The sequence below is a fragment of the Ceratotherium simum genome, chromosome 6 (genome assembly GCF_057802395.1).
Source record: "Ceratotherium simum simum isolate JZ-2026a chromosome 6, ASM5780239v1, whole genome shotgun sequence".
Classification (NCBI taxonomy): Eukaryota; Metazoa; Chordata; class Mammalia; order Perissodactyla; family Rhinocerotidae; genus Ceratotherium; species Ceratotherium simum.
In genome coordinates this window covers 89,679,190-89,702,274 of record NC_141905.1, presented here as the reverse complement: position 1 = coordinate 89,702,274, position 23,085 = coordinate 89,679,190, and the positions used below count along the sequence as shown (strand labels likewise).

The following is a 23,085-nucleotide window of genomic DNA, read 5'->3' as shown; positions in this document are numbered from 1 at the left end:
TGTTAATTACATTAAAGTATTAAATTCTAAAAAATATTTTTCGGGCCGGCCCTGTGGCTTAGTGGTTAAGTGCGCGTGCTCCGCTGCTGGCGGCCCGGGTTCGGATCCCGGGTGCGCACCGACGCACCGCTTCTCCCGCCATGCTGAGGCCACGTCCCACATACAGCAACTAGAAGGATGTGCAGCTATGACATACAACTATCTACTGGGGCTTTGGGGGAAAAATAAATAAATAAAATTAAAAAATTACAAAATATTTTTCAGTATCAGTGGTTTGCAGTTTTTTTTTTTTAAGCAAAACCTTTCTCTAAACACATCAGGGAGGAGAGGTCAGAGTGTGAAACAGGCGAATACCCTGATGTCAGGCGCTGTCATTACTGCACACGCCCCAGCACAACCCCAGGGCCCTGGGCTCTTCCTGCGGGACCCCCGAGGGCGGCCACTTGTGACCTAAGCTGACGCCACACCAGACACGGCACAGGACCGCATGCTCCCGACCACTACACGCTCTCAATCGCTACACACTCGGGGTCAGCGTCTTGAAAGACAATACTTTACAAAATGGGCAAAGATATGCTTTTAAAAGTGCTAAGAAGTTGTAAAATTCCCCCAGAGTACAAATAACTAGAAATAAGCATATTTGACCAATTTGCTTGCAGACAATCAATTTAGAACCAGAGACAAACTGAAACTCCTGGAAATATCACCAAACAAGAGGACTGAGAAAGCCATCAAAAATCGTTTCCAAAGTCATGCAAAAGGGCAAAATGTGGAAAATGTACACAATTGCTGAAAAATCACCCTACATGGCACAAAAAACACTAATACATGAAAAAAGAGCCAGGAAATATTTATTTTTTGACCAATTATTCGATGTATTTTTAACTTTTAATTTTGCAAGAACAGCACAGAGAACTCGGGGCCCCGCCCGTGCCACAGGGTTAGCACCCTGCCTGCTGTGCCCCTTTCCCTTCTTGCGCCCCGGGTCTACGTGTGTATCCATGTATTCTTTTGTAAAGCATTTGGGAGCAATGTTCAGACAGGTCCCACACCCTCAGATCAAGAACACTTAGGACAAATCCACTGTCCAGCCACCGAAACCAGGACCATGACACTGACAGCTTCTGTTATCAAGCCTGCGGACCTTACCTCTGCCAACTGTCCCAATACGTCCTGTCACTCAGGACATTCTGGACCGAGTGCACTCTGTTTCACAAAGCCCTAGCCTCTTTCAGTGGGAACACTCCCTCACCGTTCCCTCTCTTTTGAAGAGCACAGACCATCTTGCGAATGTTCCTGTGTTGGGGTCTGCCTGCTGTTTCCTTGTGCTCCCTACACCCCGGCCCCCCAGCTGCTGCCCCATGGCTCTGCCTGCTCTGACTTTGTACGGTCCAGCAGTTGCTGCGTCCATGCCCTCACTTCCTGTCTCTCCTCAGCCATCCCACAGGCTCACCAACTCCCACTTTCCTGCCAGGCACCTCCAGGGCACTAGTCCAATGGCTACTTTCATTTTCTATCCTTACTTACAGGACTTCCAGGCAGCATCTGACGCCATTGCACATGCCCCCACATCCCCCACACGTGCCCCACCTCCCACCCCACCACCTGCCCCCACCTGCCTCCCCACGTGCCCCCTACCTCCCCACCTCCCCCATCTGCCCCCCAACATGCCTCCCAGGCCTCTGCAGCATCACACCCCCTCAGTTTGCCCTGTCTCCACTAAAGCCCCTCTCTGTTCCTCTGCTGCTCTTCTTCCTCAGCCCACCTCCCAATGTGCGAAAGCCCCTGGTTCTGACTGAAGCCCCTACATCACCCACCAGGGTCTCTTCCTGCCCTGCCTTCAGGAGACACAGAGTACCGACGAGGCCTCATCCACACTGCAAGCTCCCCTCTCCCATTTCACTCGATTCCAGGCTCAGGCGCCAAGAAGGGCGCTCCCCACCTCATCTCTGTGGTGCACACACACACAACAAGCATCCAGAGTGCGCATGGCCACCAGAGAAGCCCAGGTCAGCCACCTGGTTCTGCACCAGCCAGCCCGTCTCCATGCAAGGCCCCACCACCCACTCAACTGCTGAGTCAGAGCCCTAAGTCATCCTACACCGTCCCTGTCCCTGCGTCCCCACACCCTGTCCACCAGCGAGGCTGTCAGCTCCATCTCCACAGTGCACACCCCGCCTGCCCGGCCCCTCCTCCACCTCCTCACCGGCCCGGCCTCCTCTGCCTCCGACGATGCCTTCCAACAAGCAGCTGCAGCAATCTTCTGAAGGTAGACCAGACCCTCCCTCCCCTGCTTACCCACCTCACCTGGACCAGCGCACATCCTGGCCACGGCCCAGGGCCAGCGTCCCCTGCCAACAGCTCACTGACCTCAGCTGCAGCAATCTTCTGAAGGTAGACCAGACCCTCCCTCCCCTGCTTACCCACCTCACCTGGACCAGCACACGTCCTGGCCACGGCCCAGGGCCAGCGTCCCCTGCCAACAGCTCACTGACCTCAGCTGCAGCAATCTTCTGAAGGTAGACCAGACCCTCCCTCCCCTGCTTACCCACCTCACCTGGACCAGCACACGTCCTGGCCACGGCCCAGGGCCAGCGTCCCCTGCCAACAGCTCACTGACCTCAGCTGCAGCAATCTTCTGAAGGTAGACCAGACCCTCCCTCCCCTGCTTACCCACCTCACCTGGACCAGCGCACATCCTGGCCACGGCCCAGGGCCAGCGTCCCCTGCCAACAGCTCACTGACCTCAGCTGCAGCAATCTTCTGAAGGTAGACCAGACCCTCCCTCCCCTGCTTACCCACCTCACCTGGACCAGCACACGTCCTGGCCACGGCCCAGGGCCAGCGTCCCCTGCCAACAGCTCACTGACCTCAGCTGCAGCAATCTTCTGAAGGTAGACCAGACCCTCCCTCCCCTGCTTACTGCCCACCTCACCTGGACCAGCACACGTCCTGGCCACGGCCCAGGGCCAGCGTCCCCTGCCAACAGCTCACTGACCTCAGCTGCAGCAATCTTCTGAAGGTAGACCAGACCCTCCCTCCCCTGCTTACCCACCTCACCTGGACCAGCGCACATCCTGGCCACGGCCCAGGGCCAGCGTCCCCTGCCAACAGCTCACTGACCTCAGCTGCAGCAATCTTCTGAAGGTAAACCAGACCCTCCCTCCCCTGCTTACTGCCCACCTCACCTGGACCAACGCACGTCCTGGCCACGGCCCAGGGCCAGCGTCCCCTGCCAACAGCTCACTGACCTCAGCTGCAGCAATCTTCTGAAGGTAAACCAGACCCTCCTTCCCCTGCTTACTGCCCACCTCACCTGGACCAGCACACGTCCTGGCCACGGCCCAGGGCCAGCGTCCCCTGCCAACAGCTCACTGACCTCAGCTGCAGCAATCTTCTGAAGGTAGACCAGACCCTCCCTCCCCTGCTTACCCACCTCACCTGGACCAGCGCACATCCTGGCCACGGCCCAGGGCCAGCGTCCCCTGCCAACAGCTCACTGACCTCAGCTGCAGCAATCTTCTGAAGGTAGACCAGACCCTCCCTCCCCTGCTTACCCACCTCACCTGGACCAGCGCACATCCTGGCCACGGCCCAGGGCCAGCGTCCCCTGCCAACAGCTCACTGACCTCAGCTGCAGCAATCTTCTGAAGGTAGACCAGACCCTCCCTCCCCTGCTTACCCACCTCACCTGGACCAGCGCACATCCTGGCCACGGCCCAGGGCCAGCGTCCCCTGCCAACAGCTCACTGACCTCAGCTGGAGCAATCTTCTGAAGGTAAACCAGACCCTCCCTCCCCTGCTTACTGCCCACCTCACCTGGACCAACGCACGTCCTGGCCACGGCCCAGGGCCAGCGTCCCCTGCCAACAGCTCACTGACCTCAGCTGCAGCAATCTTCTGAAGGTAGACCAGACCCTCCTTCCCCTGCTTACCCACCTCACCTGGACCAGCACACGTCCTGGCCACGGCCCAGGGCCAGCGTCCCCTGCCAACAGCTCACTGACCTCAGCTGCAGCAATCTTCTGAAGGTAAACCAGACCCTCCTTCTCCTGCTTACTGCCCACCTCACCTGGACCAGCACATGTCCTGGCCATGGCCCAGGGCCAGCGTCCCCTGCCAACAGCTCACTGACCTCAGCTCGAGCAATCTTCTAAAGGTAAACCAGACCCTCCCTCCCCTGCTTACTGCCCACCTCACCTGGACCAACGCACGTCCTGGCCACGGCCCAGGGCCAGCGTCCCCTGCCAACAGCTCACTGACCTCAGCCCTGACTCCCCCGTCGCCGCTCACCCAGGCCTACGGCCTCCTCCTCAGATGTAGCAGCTGGTTCCCAGCTGAGAGTCCCTCAACTTGCTGGCCCCTCTGCCAAGAATATTCTTGCCTTTAGGACTAGGCTCAGATGTCCTCTCATCAGTGATCTACCCTGAATGAGCAATCCCCACCTCCTGCACCATCCCTCAGGACAGAATTATGTCACAGGTGATGCTGACATGGCCTCCTTTTGGGCTTTGGGTTCAACCTCGAAATAGAGACTCTGAACCTTGGCGTCCTTTCTGAGTGGTGGCACTGGACTCTGATCTGTAATTAAGAGACAAACTTAGCATATTCTTTAGCAAACAAGAAAAGTCAAGATTCACAATAATGGGTCAAGCAGACAAAACAGACCGCATGGAGCAGACCGCTGGCGTCCAGCACGCGTCCTCAGCCCTCGCCATTCCATGGCTTGCTGGCCTCACTTTCAGCCAGCACCTGTGTCTCTGTGCCTGAGCATCTTCTCTGGCACGTGCAGGCAGGCCTGCAGGGCAGGAGAACTGTGTGCCCACGCCCAGGAGAAGCCCTCCATTCAACCAAGCAGTGCTGGTGCTGGAGTAGGCACACCCACTCCCTCGCCCTGCGCTGGAGCAGCCCTGGGCCTGTGTTTAGCACTAGCCCTTCACCAACGTCAGTGTGCCCTGGGGACCCTGTGAAACACAAGTCCTGACCCCATAACTCTGGGCAGGGCCTGAGAGGCTCCATGTGACCAGGTGAGGCCCAGAGCAGTTTCACCTGCTCCTCAGAGCCCCCAGCATCAGAACAAAGCACTAGCGTCCTGCCTGATTCCTCACCTCTGCTGGTAGCGTCCTGCCTGATTCCTCACCTCTGCTGGTGCCCCCTCCTGCCCTGTTTGGCTCCCTCATGCCTCCACGGCGTGCCCTGGGATCACCTCCCAAATCAACCACTGGCCCTTGAATCCTGCTCAGGAGCTGCTTCTGGGGACCCAAACTGCGACACTACAAATACACCCACATTTTACATCACGCATGCCAGAGCCACTTGTCTGGATTTGGGGTAAAGGTTAACTAAGCACGTCATCACTTCCTGATCACTTTGGATGTCCCTTACATCTTCTGAGACAGAAATGTACATTTCTGTTATATCACATACATAACTACCTTGGCTAATTGTTTCAAATGCATGCATTTTCTTAATTATAGAAGCTATGTTCTAAGTAGTAAAAATTTAGATATTCTGAAGTTAATTCTCAGAATACTTACTTTTTTGGTAAGCATTCATTATGATTCTCCTTTATCTCTAGTTTACTTTGTCTGAGTGTAACGACGGTGCTTATTCAAGGTCAGATTAAATCATGAGCTTTGAAAATATCTGGCTTGTTGGTCAATACGATGAAAACATGGTACTCACCAAAAATGTGACTCGACAAACACACTCACACAGCCCATTCTTATGCTAGTTTCTTGTACCCACCTAGGAGTAAGGACATTTCCTGTACTTATTGTTAAACAGTTGTCTAACAGACCAAGCAATTCCTGAATCAGTGGCCTGCTGGTGCTTGGTGGTGAGGACTGTTTCATCTGATTTATCCCAGTGAACTTCTACCAAAATTGACCCTGACAGGCTCTATAATGGGCTCTGAGGCTGCAAACCCATGAACACAGAACCAGGAAAAGACATAGCTCTGACCAGTCAGCACAGAGATTTGAACAGGGTGCTGTGTGGGTCCAGCAGAGGACAGGCGAGGCTCCCATATTCCTCATGACATTATTAAAGCGAAGAGAGGCTCCCTGGGGCCCTGATTTTAAAAATTTCTAACTTCGGTTTTAATGCAGTTCATCATCATAATCGTCCTACAAACCTCGAGAAGCTGAGTCTCGGGGGGAGGAGTGTTCTGCTGCACAGATCCGCAGGAAGGTCAGGATAGCGGCCAACCCTTTCTGCACAATCAGCTGAGGGGGGAATTCCAGAGGGCACTGTCTCAAGTTCAGTGCTTTTAGTGTAGTCACGTTCCCTGCAAGTGAGAAGACAAACAATCAGCACTTCACACATTCTTCTGTGGAATGAAAACAAGGAGGAGAGGGTACGAATTGTTTGCCCATTACAAAAAAAAAAGATCCTATTGAGAATTTTGGGTAAAATGATACAACAGACATCTGAAATTTGCTTTAAAAAAAACTGCAGGGGAGACAGATTCCATGGATAAGACCAGGCCAGCTACAAAATTAGATAAATAAAATAAAGCAAACAGCAGTAGCAACAACAGCCATCAGGTAGAAATCAGAACACAAAGTTGCTATATTACCTAAAATGTCTATTTTCAGCAAAAAAACTAGAAGGAAAGGAAAATGTGACCTATATTCAGGAAACAGGCAGTCAAAAGAAACTGTCTTCAAGTAGGCCCAGATGTTGGACTAAGCAGACAAAAGCTTCAAAGCAGTCATTATAAATATGTTCAAAGAAATGAAGAAAACTATGTATAAATAATTCAAGTTAAAAATAGTAAAATGACTCAACAAATATAGAATGTCAATAAAAATAGAAATTATAAAAAAGAACCAAATAGCAGTTCTAGAGTCGAAAATTACAAAGACTGAAATGAGAAATTCACCAGAGGAACTCAAGAGAAGATATGAGGTGACAGAAGAAACAGTAAGTGAATGAAGACATAATAAAAAGTATCCAATAAAAAGACAAAATAAAAAGTATCCAATCTGATGATCAGAGAGAAAAAAAGATTACAACAACAAAACCTCAGAGACCTGGGGAACAACATCAAGTATGCTAACATATATGTAATGAGAGTCATAGGAGAGAAAGAAAGGATTAGAAAAAATATCTGAGGGAACCATAGCCTAATATATCCTCAATTTGATGATAAACATTAATGTATACTCTAAGAAGCTTAACAAACCCCAAGTAATATAAGTCAAAAGGATTCACACTTAGAAACATCACAAACTACAGAAAGACAAAGAAAAAGAATCTTGAAAACAGCAGGAGAAAAACAACTGTCACATAAAAGGAACAACAGCTGACTTCCTGTCAAAAACAATGGTGGCCAGAAGACAGTGGAACAATATAGTCAGAGCACTGAAAGAAAAAAACATGTTAACAACGTCCTCTGAATCCAGCAAAACTATCCTTCAAACATACGGATGAAATGAAGACATTCCATCACTGATGCAGACAGAAATAGAGAATCTGAATCAACCTATAACAATTTAAAAAATGAATTAGTAATTTAAAATCTTCCCCCTCACAAAATCTCAAGTCCAGTTGAAAACCACTGAACTAAATGGATGAGTCTAACAGCAGACTGGACACAGCAGGAGATAGAATCTGTGAACTCAAGAGCAGGTCAACAGAAAATAATACTAACTGGAACCCAGAGAGAAAAAAAGAATGGGAACAAAAGAGTATTCAAGGGATGTGGGACAGAATCAAAATCTCAACATACATGTAACTGGAGTCCCAGAAGGAGAGGAAAAATGAATGAGAAAGAAGCAATAGCTAAAGAAATAATGTCAATATCCAGGAATTTTCCAAATCTAATTAGAGACATCCATAAACAGATTCAGGAACCTCAGTAAACCCCAAATAAAGTAAATACAAAGAAAACTATACCAGGCACATCACAGACAAACTGCTGAACATTAAACACAAAGAAAAATTTTAAAGCACCCAGAGAAAAAGATACATTACTTTTAAAGGAAAAACATTAAGACTGACAGCTGACTTTTCAACAGATGATGGAAGCCAGAAGACAATAAAGATATTTTTTAAGTAGAGAGAAATCCCCAAAACTAGATTCTTATACTCAGCCAAAATATCCTTAAAAAATGATGGAAAAATAAAGATGACTTTTTAAAAAAACAAACTGGAATAATTCATTACGAGCAGACTAAAGGAACTATTACAAAGAGGTCTCAGGCCACGACAGTCAACCCAGACGGAAGCACAGAACATCAAGAAATGAAGAGCACCGGAAGGGTAAGCACGTGAGGACATATAAATCAATTCTGACAGTTAAAAAGTGTCTACTGGATTTATACACATATGAAAGCAAAACCTATGAACTAGCATAAAGGCAGGGAGGAGGTAACAGAGACAGGCATTACCACGGTTCTCCGAGTAGGAAGTGGTAACAGCAGATCGTCCCAAGTCAAGGACACATAGGTGGTCTCTAGATAAACACTAAAGTAATACAAACGGTCCGTGAGGGGTTCTGCTTCCAATAATGTTGGGGCAGCTCAATCAGGTCAACTCTCCCACAGACGACTAGAAGCTGGGCAAAATATCAACCACCTGTAGGCAGGGGAGCAACAGAAAGCAGGAGGAGCTACAGGGGACGACAGCTGCAGGAAGAGACTGACCCCAGAGCAGCATAGGTCTGTGTGGGTTTCTGCCTGAGGGAAGGCCCCAGAGAGTACCACCCAGGGCGGCTACAACACGCGAGAAACCTACACAGTCGCAACAACCTGCGGGGCCAGAGAACAGATTCAGAGCTAGCATGGTAGCAAAAAGTGAGGGGTGTATTCCAGAAAGAAGAGAACTGCAAGGGGCACCCCACGAGTCTGCGTATCAGTTCTGCACAGTCCTGAATTTCACACACACGGGACTGACTCCGAGCAACACAGCCGAGGCTAAGAGAACGGAGCCGAGCTTTCACCTACTGCCCACTACAAGAGAGACTGAGTTTGCAGCTTTAGTCCCGTCAACTTAAATAGCTAGTTTTAAAAAATCAATACTCTACAGAGGAAGATAGCAGAACTCAAGGCTCTCTACAACGTATCTCTGACAATGTCTAGGATACAATCCAAAATTACTGGACATATAAAGAAACAGGAGAATGCAACCCATATTTGAGAGAAACAGCAAGCAATGGAGATCAACTCTGAGATAGCCCAGATTAGCAGACAAGAATTTTAAAGTAGTGTTATGGGCTGAATCGTGTCCCCTCAAAATTCATATGTTGAAGCCCTAACCCACAGTATCTGAAAATGTGACTGTATTTGGAGATGGGACCTTTAAAGAGGTGATTAAGGTAAAATGAGCCTCTTGGGGTGGGTCCTAACCCAACCCGACTGGTGTCCTTGTAAGAAGAGGAAGAGACACCAGGGATGTGTGTGCACAGAGGAGAGACCCTGTGAGGACACAGAGAGAAGGCAGCTGTCCACATGCCAAGGAGACAGGCCTCGGGAGAAACTGAGCCAGCTGACACCTTCGTCTGGGACTTCCAGCCTCTACAACTGGGAGAAAATTAATCTCTGTTGTTTAAGCCACCCAGTCTGTGGTAGTTTGTTATGGCAGCCCTAGCGGACTAGTGGAAGGAAGGAGCTATCATAATTACGCTCCAGGACATGAAAGAAAATGTGTTTGCAGCAAATGAAAAAAATAACTCTCGGCAAAAAAAGTAGAAGCTATTTTTAAAATACGAAAAGTCTAGGACTGAAAACACAATATCTGAAAAAAAATTTACTAGATTTCTTCACGGCCAATTGGAGAAAACAGGAAAAGAGACTCCTGAGCTTGAAGATATTTTTCTATCTTCTCTGAAGAAGAGAAAATGACTTTTTAAAATGTACAGAAGCTCAGTGATCTGTGGGACAATAACAAAAGGTCTAACATATAGGCAAAAGGGAGAAAAGGAGCAGAAAAATGTTTAAAGAAATAATGAGCAAAATATTCCCCAAATTTGGCAAAAGATGCGAATTTAAAAACTGAATCAACTCAACAAACTGCAAGCAAGATAAGTACAAAGAAAACCACACCTGGGTCCATCGTAGTCAAACTGCTGAAAGGTAAAGACACAGAGGAATCTTGAAACTGACCAGACACAACCAGCACGGCGGTCCAGGAGGACCCCGGGAGTGAGCACCAAGGCCCGAAGACCCTGGAACAGCTTTAGAGTGCTGGATGAAAAAATTGAACCCATATTTCTAAATCAGAAATATCCTTTATGAATTAAGGCAAAACAAAGACATTTTCAGAAAAATGAAAATTAAGAGAATTCCTTGCCAGCAGACTGATTTTAAGAAATCAGAAGAGAAGTTCTTCAGGCTGAAGGAAAATGATGCCAATGGAAACGTGGATCTTCAGCAAAGAATGGAGAGGATCACGAATGCTAAATATCCAGTAAGTACAGAAGACTTTTAGGGCCGGCCCCGTGGCGTAGCGGTTAAGTGCGCGCGCTCCGCTGCTGGTGGCCCAGGTTCAGATCCTGGGAGCGAACCAAGGCACTGCTTGTCAGGCCATGCTGTGGCGGCGTCCCATATAAAGTAAAGGAAGATGGGCACGGATGTTAGCCCAGGGCCAGTCTTCCTCAGCAAAAAGAGAAGGATCAGCATGGATGTTAGCTCAGGGCTGGTCTTACCAAAATAAATAAATAAATAAATAAATAAATACCTTTAAAGCAAAAAAAAAAAGACTTTTATTTCCCTCAATTTCTTTACAATTTACATGACTGCTTTAAGCAAAAACTACAGCACTGTATTGTGGGTTTATAACACACGTGGACATAACGCACAGGACTACGGCATAGGAAGCGTGGAGTAAGGGTTCTGTATGGGTATAAGGAGCTTACGCTTCCTGTGACCTGGCACAGTGCTCGCTCTACAGAAGTTTACGGTCATCCCCAGAGCAACCAGTAAACCGCTGAAGGAATGTCAATAAAAACACGAAAATGGAAGTCTACATAATCTCCACCCAACTCAAAGTTAACTGGAAAGTAGAAACAGAGAAAGAAAAAACAAACGAGATAAACAGAAAACAAACCGTAAAATGACAGACCTAAATCCATTCATATCAATAATTACATTAAATTTAATGGACTAAACACTTCAATTAAAAGCAGAGACTGTCCGACTGGATAAGAGTGAGATCCGACTATACCCTGCCTCGCAGCAACACACTATAAACACAGACAGGGTGAACCCAGGGAGGTTGAAGGTAAAAGAAAGAAAACATACACCATGCAAACAGTACGTGAAGCGGCCGCAGTGGCCACACCAACACCTATCGAATGGCCAAGACGCACGCAACAAGGTTCCACATCACTGGCCATCGGAGGAACAGCTATGAAAACCACAATGAGGCACCACCACACACACCAGAATAGAAAAAATAACAAGGAAATATAAAAATCCTAAATTCTTATTCAACCAATGACATGGTATCAAAATCTATAAAGCAAAAGTTGACAGATCTAAAAGGAAAGGTAGACAAATCCATAACCACGGTAGAAGATTTTAACACTCTTCTTCAGGAACTGACAAAATAAACAGACAAAAAATCAAGGATCCAGATCATCTGAACACTATTAACGAACTTGACCTGAATTGCATATAGAGAACTCTACACCAAATAATAGCTTGAGAAGACAGTCCTTCTTCTCAAGTGCACAAGGTTACATTTACCAGACAGAACTGACGTATCCTGGGCCGCAAAGTGAGCCTCAGCAAGTTCCAAATAACCGGAATCACAGTGTATGTGGCATTCAACTAGACTCAGTAACAGAAAGGTAATCAGAAAATCTCCCATTGTTTGTAATTAAGCAGCACACTTACAAAGAGCCCGTGGTCACTGTGAGGTAGAAAACATTTTGAGCTGAATGATGATGAAATATCGCATGTTGAAACTTGTGGGACGCAGCCAAGGAGGTTCTCAGAGGGAGGTTATAGGTGTAATCGCACAGATTAGAAAAGTTCAAAACCAGCACTCTGAGCCTGCACCTCACTAAGTCAGTAAAAAGAGCAGCAAGTCAAACCTAAAGAAAGCAAAGACGATCAAGAGCAGAAACCCACGAGACAAAACAGACGCGGAGCAGAGAGCATATGGCAGGTGAAGCGAGCAAAAACAAATGACTACAGTTACACACGTCTACGTGGACGAACCCTGAAACAGTGCTGAGCCAAATGCACAAGTCACCAAGAATACGTACTGCATGACCCAACCTATAATGAGTCCGAAAGGAGGCCTTTAAACATATTGTTTAGGGATCCGTAAGCGGTACAGCTCCCAAGGAAACAAGGGAATGAGGAATACAGATCGCGTTCCCTCTGCGGGGAGGGGGTGGAATCAGAGGGCACACGGCCTACAAAGGGACGGTGATTGTCAGTTTCCTTAGCTGTGCATTGGGTACAAAGCCCCCCATTTGTATCATTTCTTACACTATGCTTATGTGTCATACTTCATATGTAGAACACACGTGAGCATATCGACAGCTCTGGAGGGCTGCACTATGTCTGAGCCCAGAAGGCTAGAAGGACAGAAGGAGAGGGGGTTTGAGACATCAGCCAGCCCACCCTCCTGTGTCATGCCTGAGATTTCCATCACACGTTCCAGTGACTTCAGAGGACCACATTTTACAACCATCTTCTGTTTTATTGTTTTAACACTTACCTAGCTCCACAGGTAACATTTTGATAGGATTTCTTTCTAAAAGCAAAGTTTTCAAATGCCTTTAAAACAAAACAAAAAATACGTAATTTAAACAGCAGAAAATAAAATGACCATCCTTAAAATATACCATCAAATTTCTTCATTGTCTGCTCTTTAAGGGGGCAACTCCAATACAGATGTACACACGTTTACCACCGCCCCACGACTGTCTACGGCCGTTAGTAAACACGGCCCACGGCCCAGCCTAGGCCAGGCTCTCGGCCTCTGCACTGCTGACATTCGGGGCCAGGCAGTTCCTGGCTGGGCGGCTGTCCCGTAGCTCGTGGGGTGGAAACAGTGCCCTGGCCTCTCCCCACTAGTGCCAGGAGTATCTGCCCCCAGACTGTGACAACCACAAAATCTCCAGACATCACCAAATGCCTGCCGGGGCCAAACGCCCGCTGAGAACGTGTGCCTGGGCTGCCCCACCCCCGTGACATCCTCACCACCTACCAGTGCCGCCCGAGGTGCGCTGGGAGGGGTCCGAGTGTTTAAGATGCTCTGTGAAAACGTTTTCTGGGGTCAAAAATGTTTAGGAGACTTCTGCCACAGATCATGTGCTCTGCTCGGGGTGAGTAATGAGCATACAAGGACTCTGAGAAGGCTCAAAGCAGGAAACACGGTTTAAGCGGCGCTTCTCCATGTGTTTACCACAGATCCCTCCTCTCATTTAACACCTATTACTATCCTTTATAAAATGTAGCATAAAACACAGATAGATGGGATAGACAGAAGGTACCCAATAACAATTTACGAATTGAATGATATGGGAAAATAAATATTTCACATTAAACTTGATCTTGCCCCTTTTACTCTCTTAGGCTTCTTTTTGCTTTCACGTTTAATTAAGACTGTACCATATATTAATGATCACTTTCTTTCTTTTTTACTTTTCAAGGATCCCCAGCTGAAATCTGGCATAAATAGACGGAAAATACCCTGCTCATTCAGTGTTTTCAGCCCAGGGCTCCAAAGGCCCCTTCTCACAGGCACTCAAATGGGAGGCAGGACCCTCGTCCTCGTCCCCCAGGACCTGCTCCACCCTGGACTTCACCGAGACACCGTCTGAAGAACCGTTGGGGGGCCAGCCCAGTGGCACAAGCGGTTAAGTGCGCGTGCTCTGCTGTGGCAGCCCAGGGTTCGCCGGTTCAGAACCCCGGGCGCGCACCGACGCACCGCTTGTCAAGCCATGCTGTGGCGGCGTCCCATATAAAGTGGAGGAAGATGGGCATGGATGTCAGCCCAGGGCCAGTCTTCCTCAGCAAAAAGAGGAGGACTGGCAGATGTTAGCTCAGGGCTGATCTTCCTCACACACACACACAAAAAGAACCATTGGAACCACTGCAGGAGAGTCTGCCAGCCCAGCGCACCCACACTGCAGCAGACAGAGGGCTGGCCGGAGTCCAGGGCCCTCAGGGATGCTGATCGAGGCGTGGGGCTGCTCTGTGATGGGGACGGCCGCCTGCCTCTGTGGGGAAGACCTCTCAACCGCCTGGAGAAAAGTCCCCGCCCGCTTCTCCTGGATCACAGGCGTGTGGCAGGCTCCACGCCCTCAGAGTCCAGGAAACCGACGGGTGAACCCAGAGGGGCCTGAGTGTGGCCAATCCGCGGCCCACATCATCAGCCTTCCTTTCCCAAAAAACATTCCTCAGAGAGGAGCAGTGGCTTGCACAGACAGCTGAGCGCTCGCACAAACCCCGTGAGGGAATCGACGCTTAGGGTGGACGGCTGCCTCAACTCTCATTTTGTCCTGGAAGGTGAAAAAATTAAAATCCAACATCATAACTGACCAGGGTCCCCGAGATTTGAAAGGAGAAAATACAATTTCATAGACACACAATTGAGAGTTCTAGCAAGTATTCCATTTAAATTAAGTTTAATTTTTTGATTAGCAATCCCAAAGGAAAATCAGATTACCTGAGGACGGGACAATTTCTTCTCCATCGACTTCTCTGGATTTTCCTTAATATTCGAAGCTTTAAGGGAATAAACTTTACGAATTACGCTTTTCTTGATGGACACACAGGACACAAAGCTGACCTCCCTCGGCTGGTTTTGGTTGAGGCCCTTTCACGTCGCACATACAGAGACCGCCGACCGGGACAGCGTCCGCTCTCCGCGAGATTCTTCATCAGAACCTGCGGACGGCGGCAGGTGGGAGAGCCCTCAGCTTCTCCAACACCAGGTCTCTCAAGGCCCGGAACGTTCCAGCACACTTGCTGGCTGGTGTGTTTGTTTAGGGGGGGAGCATGTTAGCCAACTAGTACCCTGAAAGTGCACAGGGGATTCTCCCACCTCACACAGTATTAAAATACTCGTGCACACTTCAGATGATGAGCTTACAGATGTTAATCTCTTACACACTGTCAGTAATCCCTTATTTCATTTCCCTGACTTTCAACACACAACTCCACTGGAGGGGAGTGGCTTACCTAAGGAGCACACACACTGATGTGAGTTTTGTAATCCCTTTCTGCCTCCTCATATCCAAGACACTGAGGAGGGGAGAACATTAATACTGGCACTGTCTTAATTAGGCTTTTTGGAAAGTTTAAGCCTTTTAATAAACCCATAATTATTTAAAATTTCTAATTAATATGTTTCAGCTCTTCAACAAGCTGATCTAATTTTAATGATATAATTGGTTATAAATCACATGCAAAATTATATCTTAAACATTAAGCAGCTGGCTTTGACTGACAAAATCGAAGACTTCCAGAATCTGAGAACCACGTATTTATTTAGAAGGAAGAAGAGTGCGTATGGGATGGCTTTTGTCTGCCTTACCCTTTGAGTAGCAATTACTCCCCAGAGCTGAGCACCGACAAAAGCACTGAATTATTCTAAACACAGAAGACGATGCTCCTGTGAGAACAAGGCCTTCCCTGACCACCCTGACCACAAGCGCAGGAGACTCACAGGGCCACCTGGTCAGGCTGGGAGGGACCAGGCGAGGCAGGCCCAGAGAACTCAGCCACTTGTCACACAACCAGCTGGCAGACGGGGCTCGGCAGCTGCGCCTGGCCTGGTGGGAGCCGAGGACACTGTTCTGCGAGCAGCGGCACGACTCTCAGCAGGTGACCTGCTCTGCAGCCCCCGTCGTCCCTGGAGCTCCAGGAAGACGGCTCCCGGCTCTTTCCACCTGCTGCAGGCACCCGCTGGTCATTAGAAACTAGCTGCTTTCTTGCAGAGCCTGATAGGCACAGATGACCCAGGCAGACGTTCTCCAACTGTGACATGTGACACAATACTCACTTCCTAAAACATACTTCTACGAACAGTGACTACAGTTCAGGCAAGTGAAAGGCCTTCTATAGGGCTCCGCTCTGCTGTTTCACAGCGGCCACCATGGCTCTCTGTGGACACACTTAACTCTTGTCAGAACTGGGGGTCACCCTTGCACACCTCTCTTCCTCCCACGCCCTACATCCAACCTGACTCCCACCAGCTCTCGAGTCCACCCACAGCTCTGCCAGGTCCAGCCTTGCCCAGGCCACTGCCTCTTACGTGGACAGCTGCAGTGGCCTCATAACTGGCCTCCTAATCCTCCTTGCAGAGTGATCTTAAAGCTGAGTCAAATTCCACCCCTCTCCATTCAAACGCTCTTGTGACTTCCCAGCTCTTTCAGAATGAAATCCAAAATTGGAACCACAGCCTACAAGCTTGGCCAACCCTCCCCACACATATCTCCCACTACTTCTCCCCTCCTCTGTTCCACCACACTGGCCTCCTTGCCGTCCCTCCATCCACCAAGCACACGCCCACCTCAGGGCCTTTGTACGTGCTTTCCTCCACCCAGGATGCATTCATGTTAAAGGAGGGCCTGCAATGTTTATCAGAAGGTTTTCAAAAGGCTAAGAAACACTGGCATAGAAGGACTGGGCACTGAAGGCGAAGGGGTCAGGAGAGGAGGGTGGCCTCACAGTGAGTGTGACTCCTGGAGGGAGCGAGGACGCCAGCTGACCCTTGGCTGTGGGGAGGGGCGCAGGTGAGGAGGAGGAGGGGAGGCATGAAGTGGGAGCGCTAGGAAACCCCTGTGTCAGGGTGGCAGAATGCGGGAGGACAGCACACAGTGATCACCTTGGGTTTTCCAATTTTCCAAAATGGGAAGAATTCTCATTATCTACCAGGAACCAGTACAGATACAAATGGGCCCCCAGGAGCCGAGTAGCTGGTTGTAATTCATCAGCAGTATTTCTGACCTTTCATGGAGCTTCACATGACAAGAGTCAGAGGTGGAACCAGCTGCTGCAAAAACCACATGGCCTGTGCAGCAAAGGCACTGTGGTCACCAGCATTCCTTGTGGTATGAAATATCCTAAATTACAATCATAGTTATGTGCACTTGGTCCATGCAGCTGGCGTACCTCTTAGCTGGCTTTAAAAACACTATTAAATGCTCTATCTTGAAGTCAAAATTCAGTGTAGGGGCTGTGCAGGAAAAGCATGGGCGCTCAGGCATTTTAGCGGTGATGATTTTTCAGATCTGGAAATATAAACAGACAACTTACTTGTGAGAGCCGATCCCAGAAGGAAGCGCTTTGATCCTATTAAACCGGAGGTCTAGCCAAGTCAGGTTTGGCAGTAACTGAAAGAAATCTCTAGGAATCGCACAGAGGGCGTTTCTCTGAAGATGCAATTGCTTCCAGGGAAAGAAGAGAGAATGTTTAGTCAACCAACTAAATTGTAAAACATGATGTGTCTCCTACAAGCATTTCCAAAAGAACCACTAGCCACTGCAATCATACGTACAAAGTTAAAAGAAAAGCATGGTATTTTACCCTTAGTAAACAGTTCAAACAGCAGACATGAGAACAGAGGGAAAGGCGCCAGGCCTCCTCGCACAGCTTTTGGAGCCAAGCGGGGCTTTCTGACCCAGAGACACCGCTTCTCTCCCGCTGACGGTTCACACGCCACCACTGAGCACATCAGTTCCTCTACAAACATCCTTTAACACGCAACGTACTCTCCAAGGCTTTCAAAATCACTGCTCTCCTTCCTGGGCCCACACTCAGGCTCCGCCGTCCTAGCGCTCGCTGCAGCCGCAGCGACTCAGCGAATCAACAGCAAGAGCCACGTCTGGTTCTAGGGACTCATCCCAAGGAGGTAACTAAAAGGAGACTAAGACACACAAGCACCAAGCTATTTGCTGCGGCATTATCTACGACAGACAGCCACACAAACACAATCCCAGTAACCATCATTTCAGACACAGTTTGATACAACAGATCAGTGGACTCTTAAGTCATCACCATAAATAAGATACAGTCATGTGTGGCTTAATGACAGGGATACGCTCTGAGAAACACGTCCTTAGGCAATTTCGTCCTGTGCAAACATCATCGAGTGTACCTACACAAACCTAGGTGGTATAGCCCACCACACACCTACGCTATGTGGCACTATTCTTATGGGACCACCATCGTATACGCAGTCCATCGTTGACCGAAATGTCGCTGTGTGGCGCATGACTGTAGCAAGAGAAGGTAGAAGACAAAATGTAAGACACAGATTTTAGCCACGTAAAATGTATATATATAATTTTATAGTCAGTGTGGCAGGATTATGGGTAATTTAAAAAATATCTTGTTTAATGCTGTTTTATGTTGTATATATTTACATTACTTTATATATTATATATGTACATATTTAGACATCTTTAACTTCTGAGGCAGCAGAGAACAGATGTTAAGAACACCAGCCTGGAAGCCAGGCTGCCCGGGTTCAAATCTAGGTTTCGAAACCTTTGAGCTGTGTGACTTTGAGCAAGTTCCTGAACTCCTCTGTGCCCCAGCATCCTCATCTATAAAATGGGCCATGGGATCCACCTCCCAGGGGATGCTAAGTGAGCAGCGCTTGGCACGCAGGAGCGCTGGGTAAGCGTCAGCCATCGTGATTATGTACCTTTTCTATGAAAGACCTGTTGAGCACAGCAAAGAGCTCCAGGCCGCGCCTTTTCAGTCTCAGTTTCTCCACTCCCAATTCCACGACCAGTGCCACCTTCCCGGTCCCTTCGTGAGTTATGGCAGAAACTTGAGAGACACTGGCTAGGAAGCCACACTCTGTAAGTGCATGGAAACAGTCTTCAGTCAGCTCAGACATGGGCACAGTCACGCCCTGCTGGCGGCTGGCACAGTCTCTGGGATGCAGTCTGGCGATTACAGACACGCAACACATGGACACCTCGAGGTGTGCCGCTCTCAGCCCTCGGCTGCAGTGTGGGCTGTAAGCTCCTCAGGCCTGCTCTTTTTCTCTCAGGGCAGGCTAGTTCTAGTGCTCAGCTCTGAAGCCACAGATCCTCCTAAACGCCAGAAAAAGGATTCTCAGAAAGACAAGAAAAGATGGCACTACTCCTCGTCAAAGAGCTGGTTCGGGTAAAGGCGAGTGGACTGCATCACACAAGCCCGTCCTTCCGCTTCGGTCCCGTGAGATAGTGTGACGATGGGGGCCCTTCCTGTGTTCTGTTATTTGTTGCCATGGTAGTAAAATTTATATTGACAGCTGTTTTCTGAAAGGCATAAATAGTTATGAAGTTCCTTTATTAAGCCTGAAGAAGGGTTTTGGAATTTCCTCCTTCTTCCTTTATGCATAAAGGTAACATAAACCTCATGACACTGTTGGATTTTAGAGTTGAGAGCATTTGCTTCATTGAAAGTGACACATGCATTACAGGAGCCCTGATGACCTAGCGATTCACTCCAAGAGGATGGTGCTAAGGAAAGACGGGGCCAATGCTGGCCCCGACAGCGAAAACAGGGTATGCAACACTCAATCGTGAGGTTTAGTGAATTAAGCAGCCACCTAAAATCTAAGTATACAGCTTCTGTAAGACTGTCAATCAACACTGTAACGGTGCAATGTGTCGTGTGGAACTGGGCTTTATATGCATTATCGTTTAATTCTTACAATAACCCATGAAAATATTCTCATTCCCATATTCCAAAAGAAGACAAATGAGGTTTAAGGAAATTATGTGACCACTGGGCAGTGAGAGCACCGCTGGTGAGCAGCTCGCCGGGTTCACGTCAAAGCTGTGCTGTGACAGAACCTTATTCTAGAAATCACGGGGACGAGACAGCACCGGCTACACTGTAAGCAGGCAGGGGCCCGACCTGGCGGAGGCACTGGGCACAAGTCAAAACCCGCGAGTGACGTTATAACGCGTGGGTGAGAAACACAGGCTTTAACTGTTCGAATATTGCATGGTTTTTTTTAGGGGTTTTGTGTTTTAAATAAGAGACCAACGGTGTCTTTGGCAGTGGTTTCCACCACGGACTTTTTGGTGCCTAAGCCTTTCCCGAGGGGAGAGAGGACATTAGTCCACCTCTGCACGGTATTTCCACTGGCTGGTCCCCAAACTCCTTTTGTTCTGAGCAGCACATGAAAACCCAGGCTCACCCTCCTCTATCTCACTCTAGAATGTCTCTCTCCTAAAGAGGAGCTACAAGTGAAAGCCTCGGAGTTGAAGTGTTCATTTCTGTCTACACAGCACATGCGCACAACGCCCGGAGGAACGCCCCACTTACTTTAAGGGCGGGGATTTTAAAGATCTCTCCTAAATGGTGAAGGCCACTTTCACTCAAGTCTAAAATTGGTGAGGAAGAAAAGATGACCCCCTTAACACCCCCGTGAATGTCTCTGGACGGGGAGGCAGGCGTGCTCCTGGCTTGACCTGCGAGGCCCTCGGGACCAGCAGCCCCAGGGCAAATCCTGTAAGAGCAGCTCCCCTCCAGCAGTCAGGCAGCAGGAAGCAATCCTCTGGGGTCCACCGCTCATCCTCCTCCGTCTGGAGTCACCTGGAGACAGGGAGGGGAGACAACAACTGGGTACAGACACATTCACACAGGCAGGACGGGCAGGCTACAGGCCAGCTCTGCAACGACTTCACTTGCTTACAAAACCATCATTTTTAATAAACAGTATCATCAATTTGACTTTTAAATTTGTAAAAAAAAAAACTGGAATGCAAGAAGGTTCAGATTAAAATATTCTGCTCCTCACTTTGTACCACGGAGTTCCAAGATTTAAATTTTGACTCTTGGAAAACACAATGATGCAAAATAGGAATGGCTATTTTAGGGACGAAAACAGATAAGAATGTGTCCAAGTCGGTAAACTAGTGTACTGCTTCCACAAAACGCAGGAGGGCGGGGCTCCTAAATTTGCACAGATTCTTATTTCTGCTGTGGTTCTGTGCCATTTCCACCATGCCTTACTTGTGTTTACCATTTTGGCTCAGACACCAGCTCTGGGACTGGTGAGCAGAAGTTAGGCGCTGGGAAAAACGTATCAAAATAGAATCTTGAATTTTAGTTGTCAGCAATACTTTTGCTCAACACCAAGTTCAAGAACTGTTGCACCAAAACCTCATTTGGTGAGGCATACTTCCACATGTAATTTCCAAACAATTTATCCAGCAATGATAACAAGCATTGGAAGGCCTACGGGTTTACATGCATGCGTTCACTAATACGATCCACTGGACAGCCCAAGGGCCGTTACACCCGTGTGTGCACACAGACTTCGTTCTCATTTTAGGGATGAGGAATATGAGGTTTGGATTAGTTGAGGACCTGCCCAAAAGTCAAGCAATTAATGAGTGCGGTGGACCCCACAGGCGCCTGCACTCCCCGGAGACCCTGGGCCTTCGCTGGTGGGTCCTTTTCTGCGGATCATCGATGACCCTGGAGTGGAGAGAGGCTTCAATCTCCTACAAACCTCTCAACAGAGAAAATGTCTTAAAACCGACAGCAAAACAAGAGTGCCCAAAAATGAGGGGCGGGGCGGGCTCCACGGGGTCCTGGGGGCTGCTCCAGGTCCCCAGCGCGCCCTGCCTCGGTTTCCCCATTCGCGCCAGACTGGGTTGGCCCTGACGCTTTGGGCCTCGCATTGCAGGCCTGGGGGTGCGGCTGGGGGCGCAGCCTGTGCGGGGCAGCACCCGGGGCCCAGGCAGCCAGAGAGGGCACGACGGGCTGCGGGGCCGGAGCATCACCTACCTTCCGCCGCCCGCCCACCCTCGGGCCCCGTGAGCTCCGCGCACCCCACTGCCGCCTTCGGGATCCCGCCCCTCACCTGCAGCACCCCGGATCCCCCGCTCTCTCCGCCCCGTACCCCCCGCCTCAGCGCCTCCTACCTCACCAGCTGCGCCCCCGATTCCCACCCCACCGACCTCCGCCTCCTGGCCCGGCAGCCCCTACCCTGGAGCCCCCCGCCTCCTGCGCCCCCCTCACCTGCGGCGCTCCGCCCCACTAGCAGGCCGCACGCCCGGGGCACGCAGAGCGGCAGCCCAACAATGGAGGCCGCCCGACCCACGCGGTCGCCATGGAGACGCCGGCCTACGGAGGCCCGCAGGCGCCAAGCCGCGCGGGGGGCGCGCAGCCGCGGAGGGTGTGGTGCGCCTGCGCGCGGGGCGCCTGCACGTGCGGCCGCGTCTCTGCTCGGGTCCCTGGCGCTGGCCCGCCGCCTGCGACCTCCTCTGCCAGGCGGGCGGTGACACACACAGAGGTTGTTGGAGCGCCTGGACAAAGGGGACAGGTGGCCGAAGCCGCAGAGTCGTGGGCAGGAGGAAGACGTCTGCGGGGCGCGCGCTGGCGGGGCCTGAGCGGCCCGCCGGAGCACCGCCCCATAAACGCCCGGAAAGTTGGATTTCGGGCTGACCGACCTGGTCTCGAGAACTTGAAAGCCCTTCCCGCTGTTTAACTTCGCCGTCTGCAGCAGGCAGACCCAGGTCCCTGAGGGTCGCGGATCGCTGTCACAGCCGCCGTCTCACGCGGACACCCGCCATCCGGGAGAAGGGGCCCTTCCTTTTGTCACAGGGAAGCATCCTTCCCAGAAGCCCCCAGCAGTTGCCTCTAAGATCTCCTGGCCAGAGTTGCTTCAGTTATCTGGACCTGTCACCAGAAGGGAAATGAGAGCACCATCGTGGCTCAGATTAGCCGGTCCTGTGGCGCTCAGGTGGAGGATCGTGGACACCTGTATCAGTCGGACCAGAGCCACCAGGGGATGATGTCGTTACGCGAACTGATATCGAACCTGAAGTGGGTTCGCTCACCCGTCACGCAGCAAGCCAATCTCTGACACAGGGTCTAGTGGAAGAAAGGAATTCTATTGCAAAGCGCTGAGCAAGCAGAACGGGCAGCTCACGCTGTAATCCCGAACTCCCCAAAAAGCTACACACAAGAGTTTTATCTGGGGTTTTAGGTAGGGGAGGGGGAGCATGTGGCCTTGGGGCTGAAGTTCTACTAGTCCTCCGCACAGGCGTGACTGCCTGTGTATTGCACGCTGTGGATTTTTATTCTGTGATGTCTAAAGTTTACAATCAGTCGTTTTAGCTTCTCAACGTTCTTGCAAGATGCTTAGCCAGGCTGT

The 23,085-nt window shown here is 49.7% G+C and overlaps 1 protein-coding gene across 11 annotated transcripts in view; it reads right to left on the bottom strand.

Moving 5' to 3' along the window:
- LRRC27 (leucine rich repeat containing 27) overlaps nucleotides 1-22,024 on the bottom strand; it is a 43,070-nt gene extending 21,046 nt beyond the window's left edge. For 5 of the 11 annotated variants that reach the window (XM_087432883.1, XM_087432892.1, XM_087432890.1 and 2 more), the window contains exons 1-6: nucleotides 21,948-22,024; nucleotides 20,244-20,513; nucleotides 17,229-17,359; nucleotides 14,635-14,855; nucleotides 12,679-12,737; nucleotides 6,137-6,289 (exon numbers count right to left, since the gene is read on the bottom strand). In XM_087432883.1, coding sequence (XP_087289009.1) covers nucleotides 6,137-6,289; nucleotides 12,679-12,697 — 172 coding nt within the window. In that variant the 5' untranslated portion in view covers nucleotides 12,698-12,737; nucleotides 14,635-14,855; nucleotides 17,229-17,359; nucleotides 20,244-20,513; nucleotides 21,948-22,024. The other 6 variants (XM_087432885.1, XM_087432887.1, XM_087432888.1 and 3 more) reach the window with 6 other exon arrangements.
- Between the last annotated feature and the right edge of the window lie 1,061 nt (nucleotides 22,025-23,085).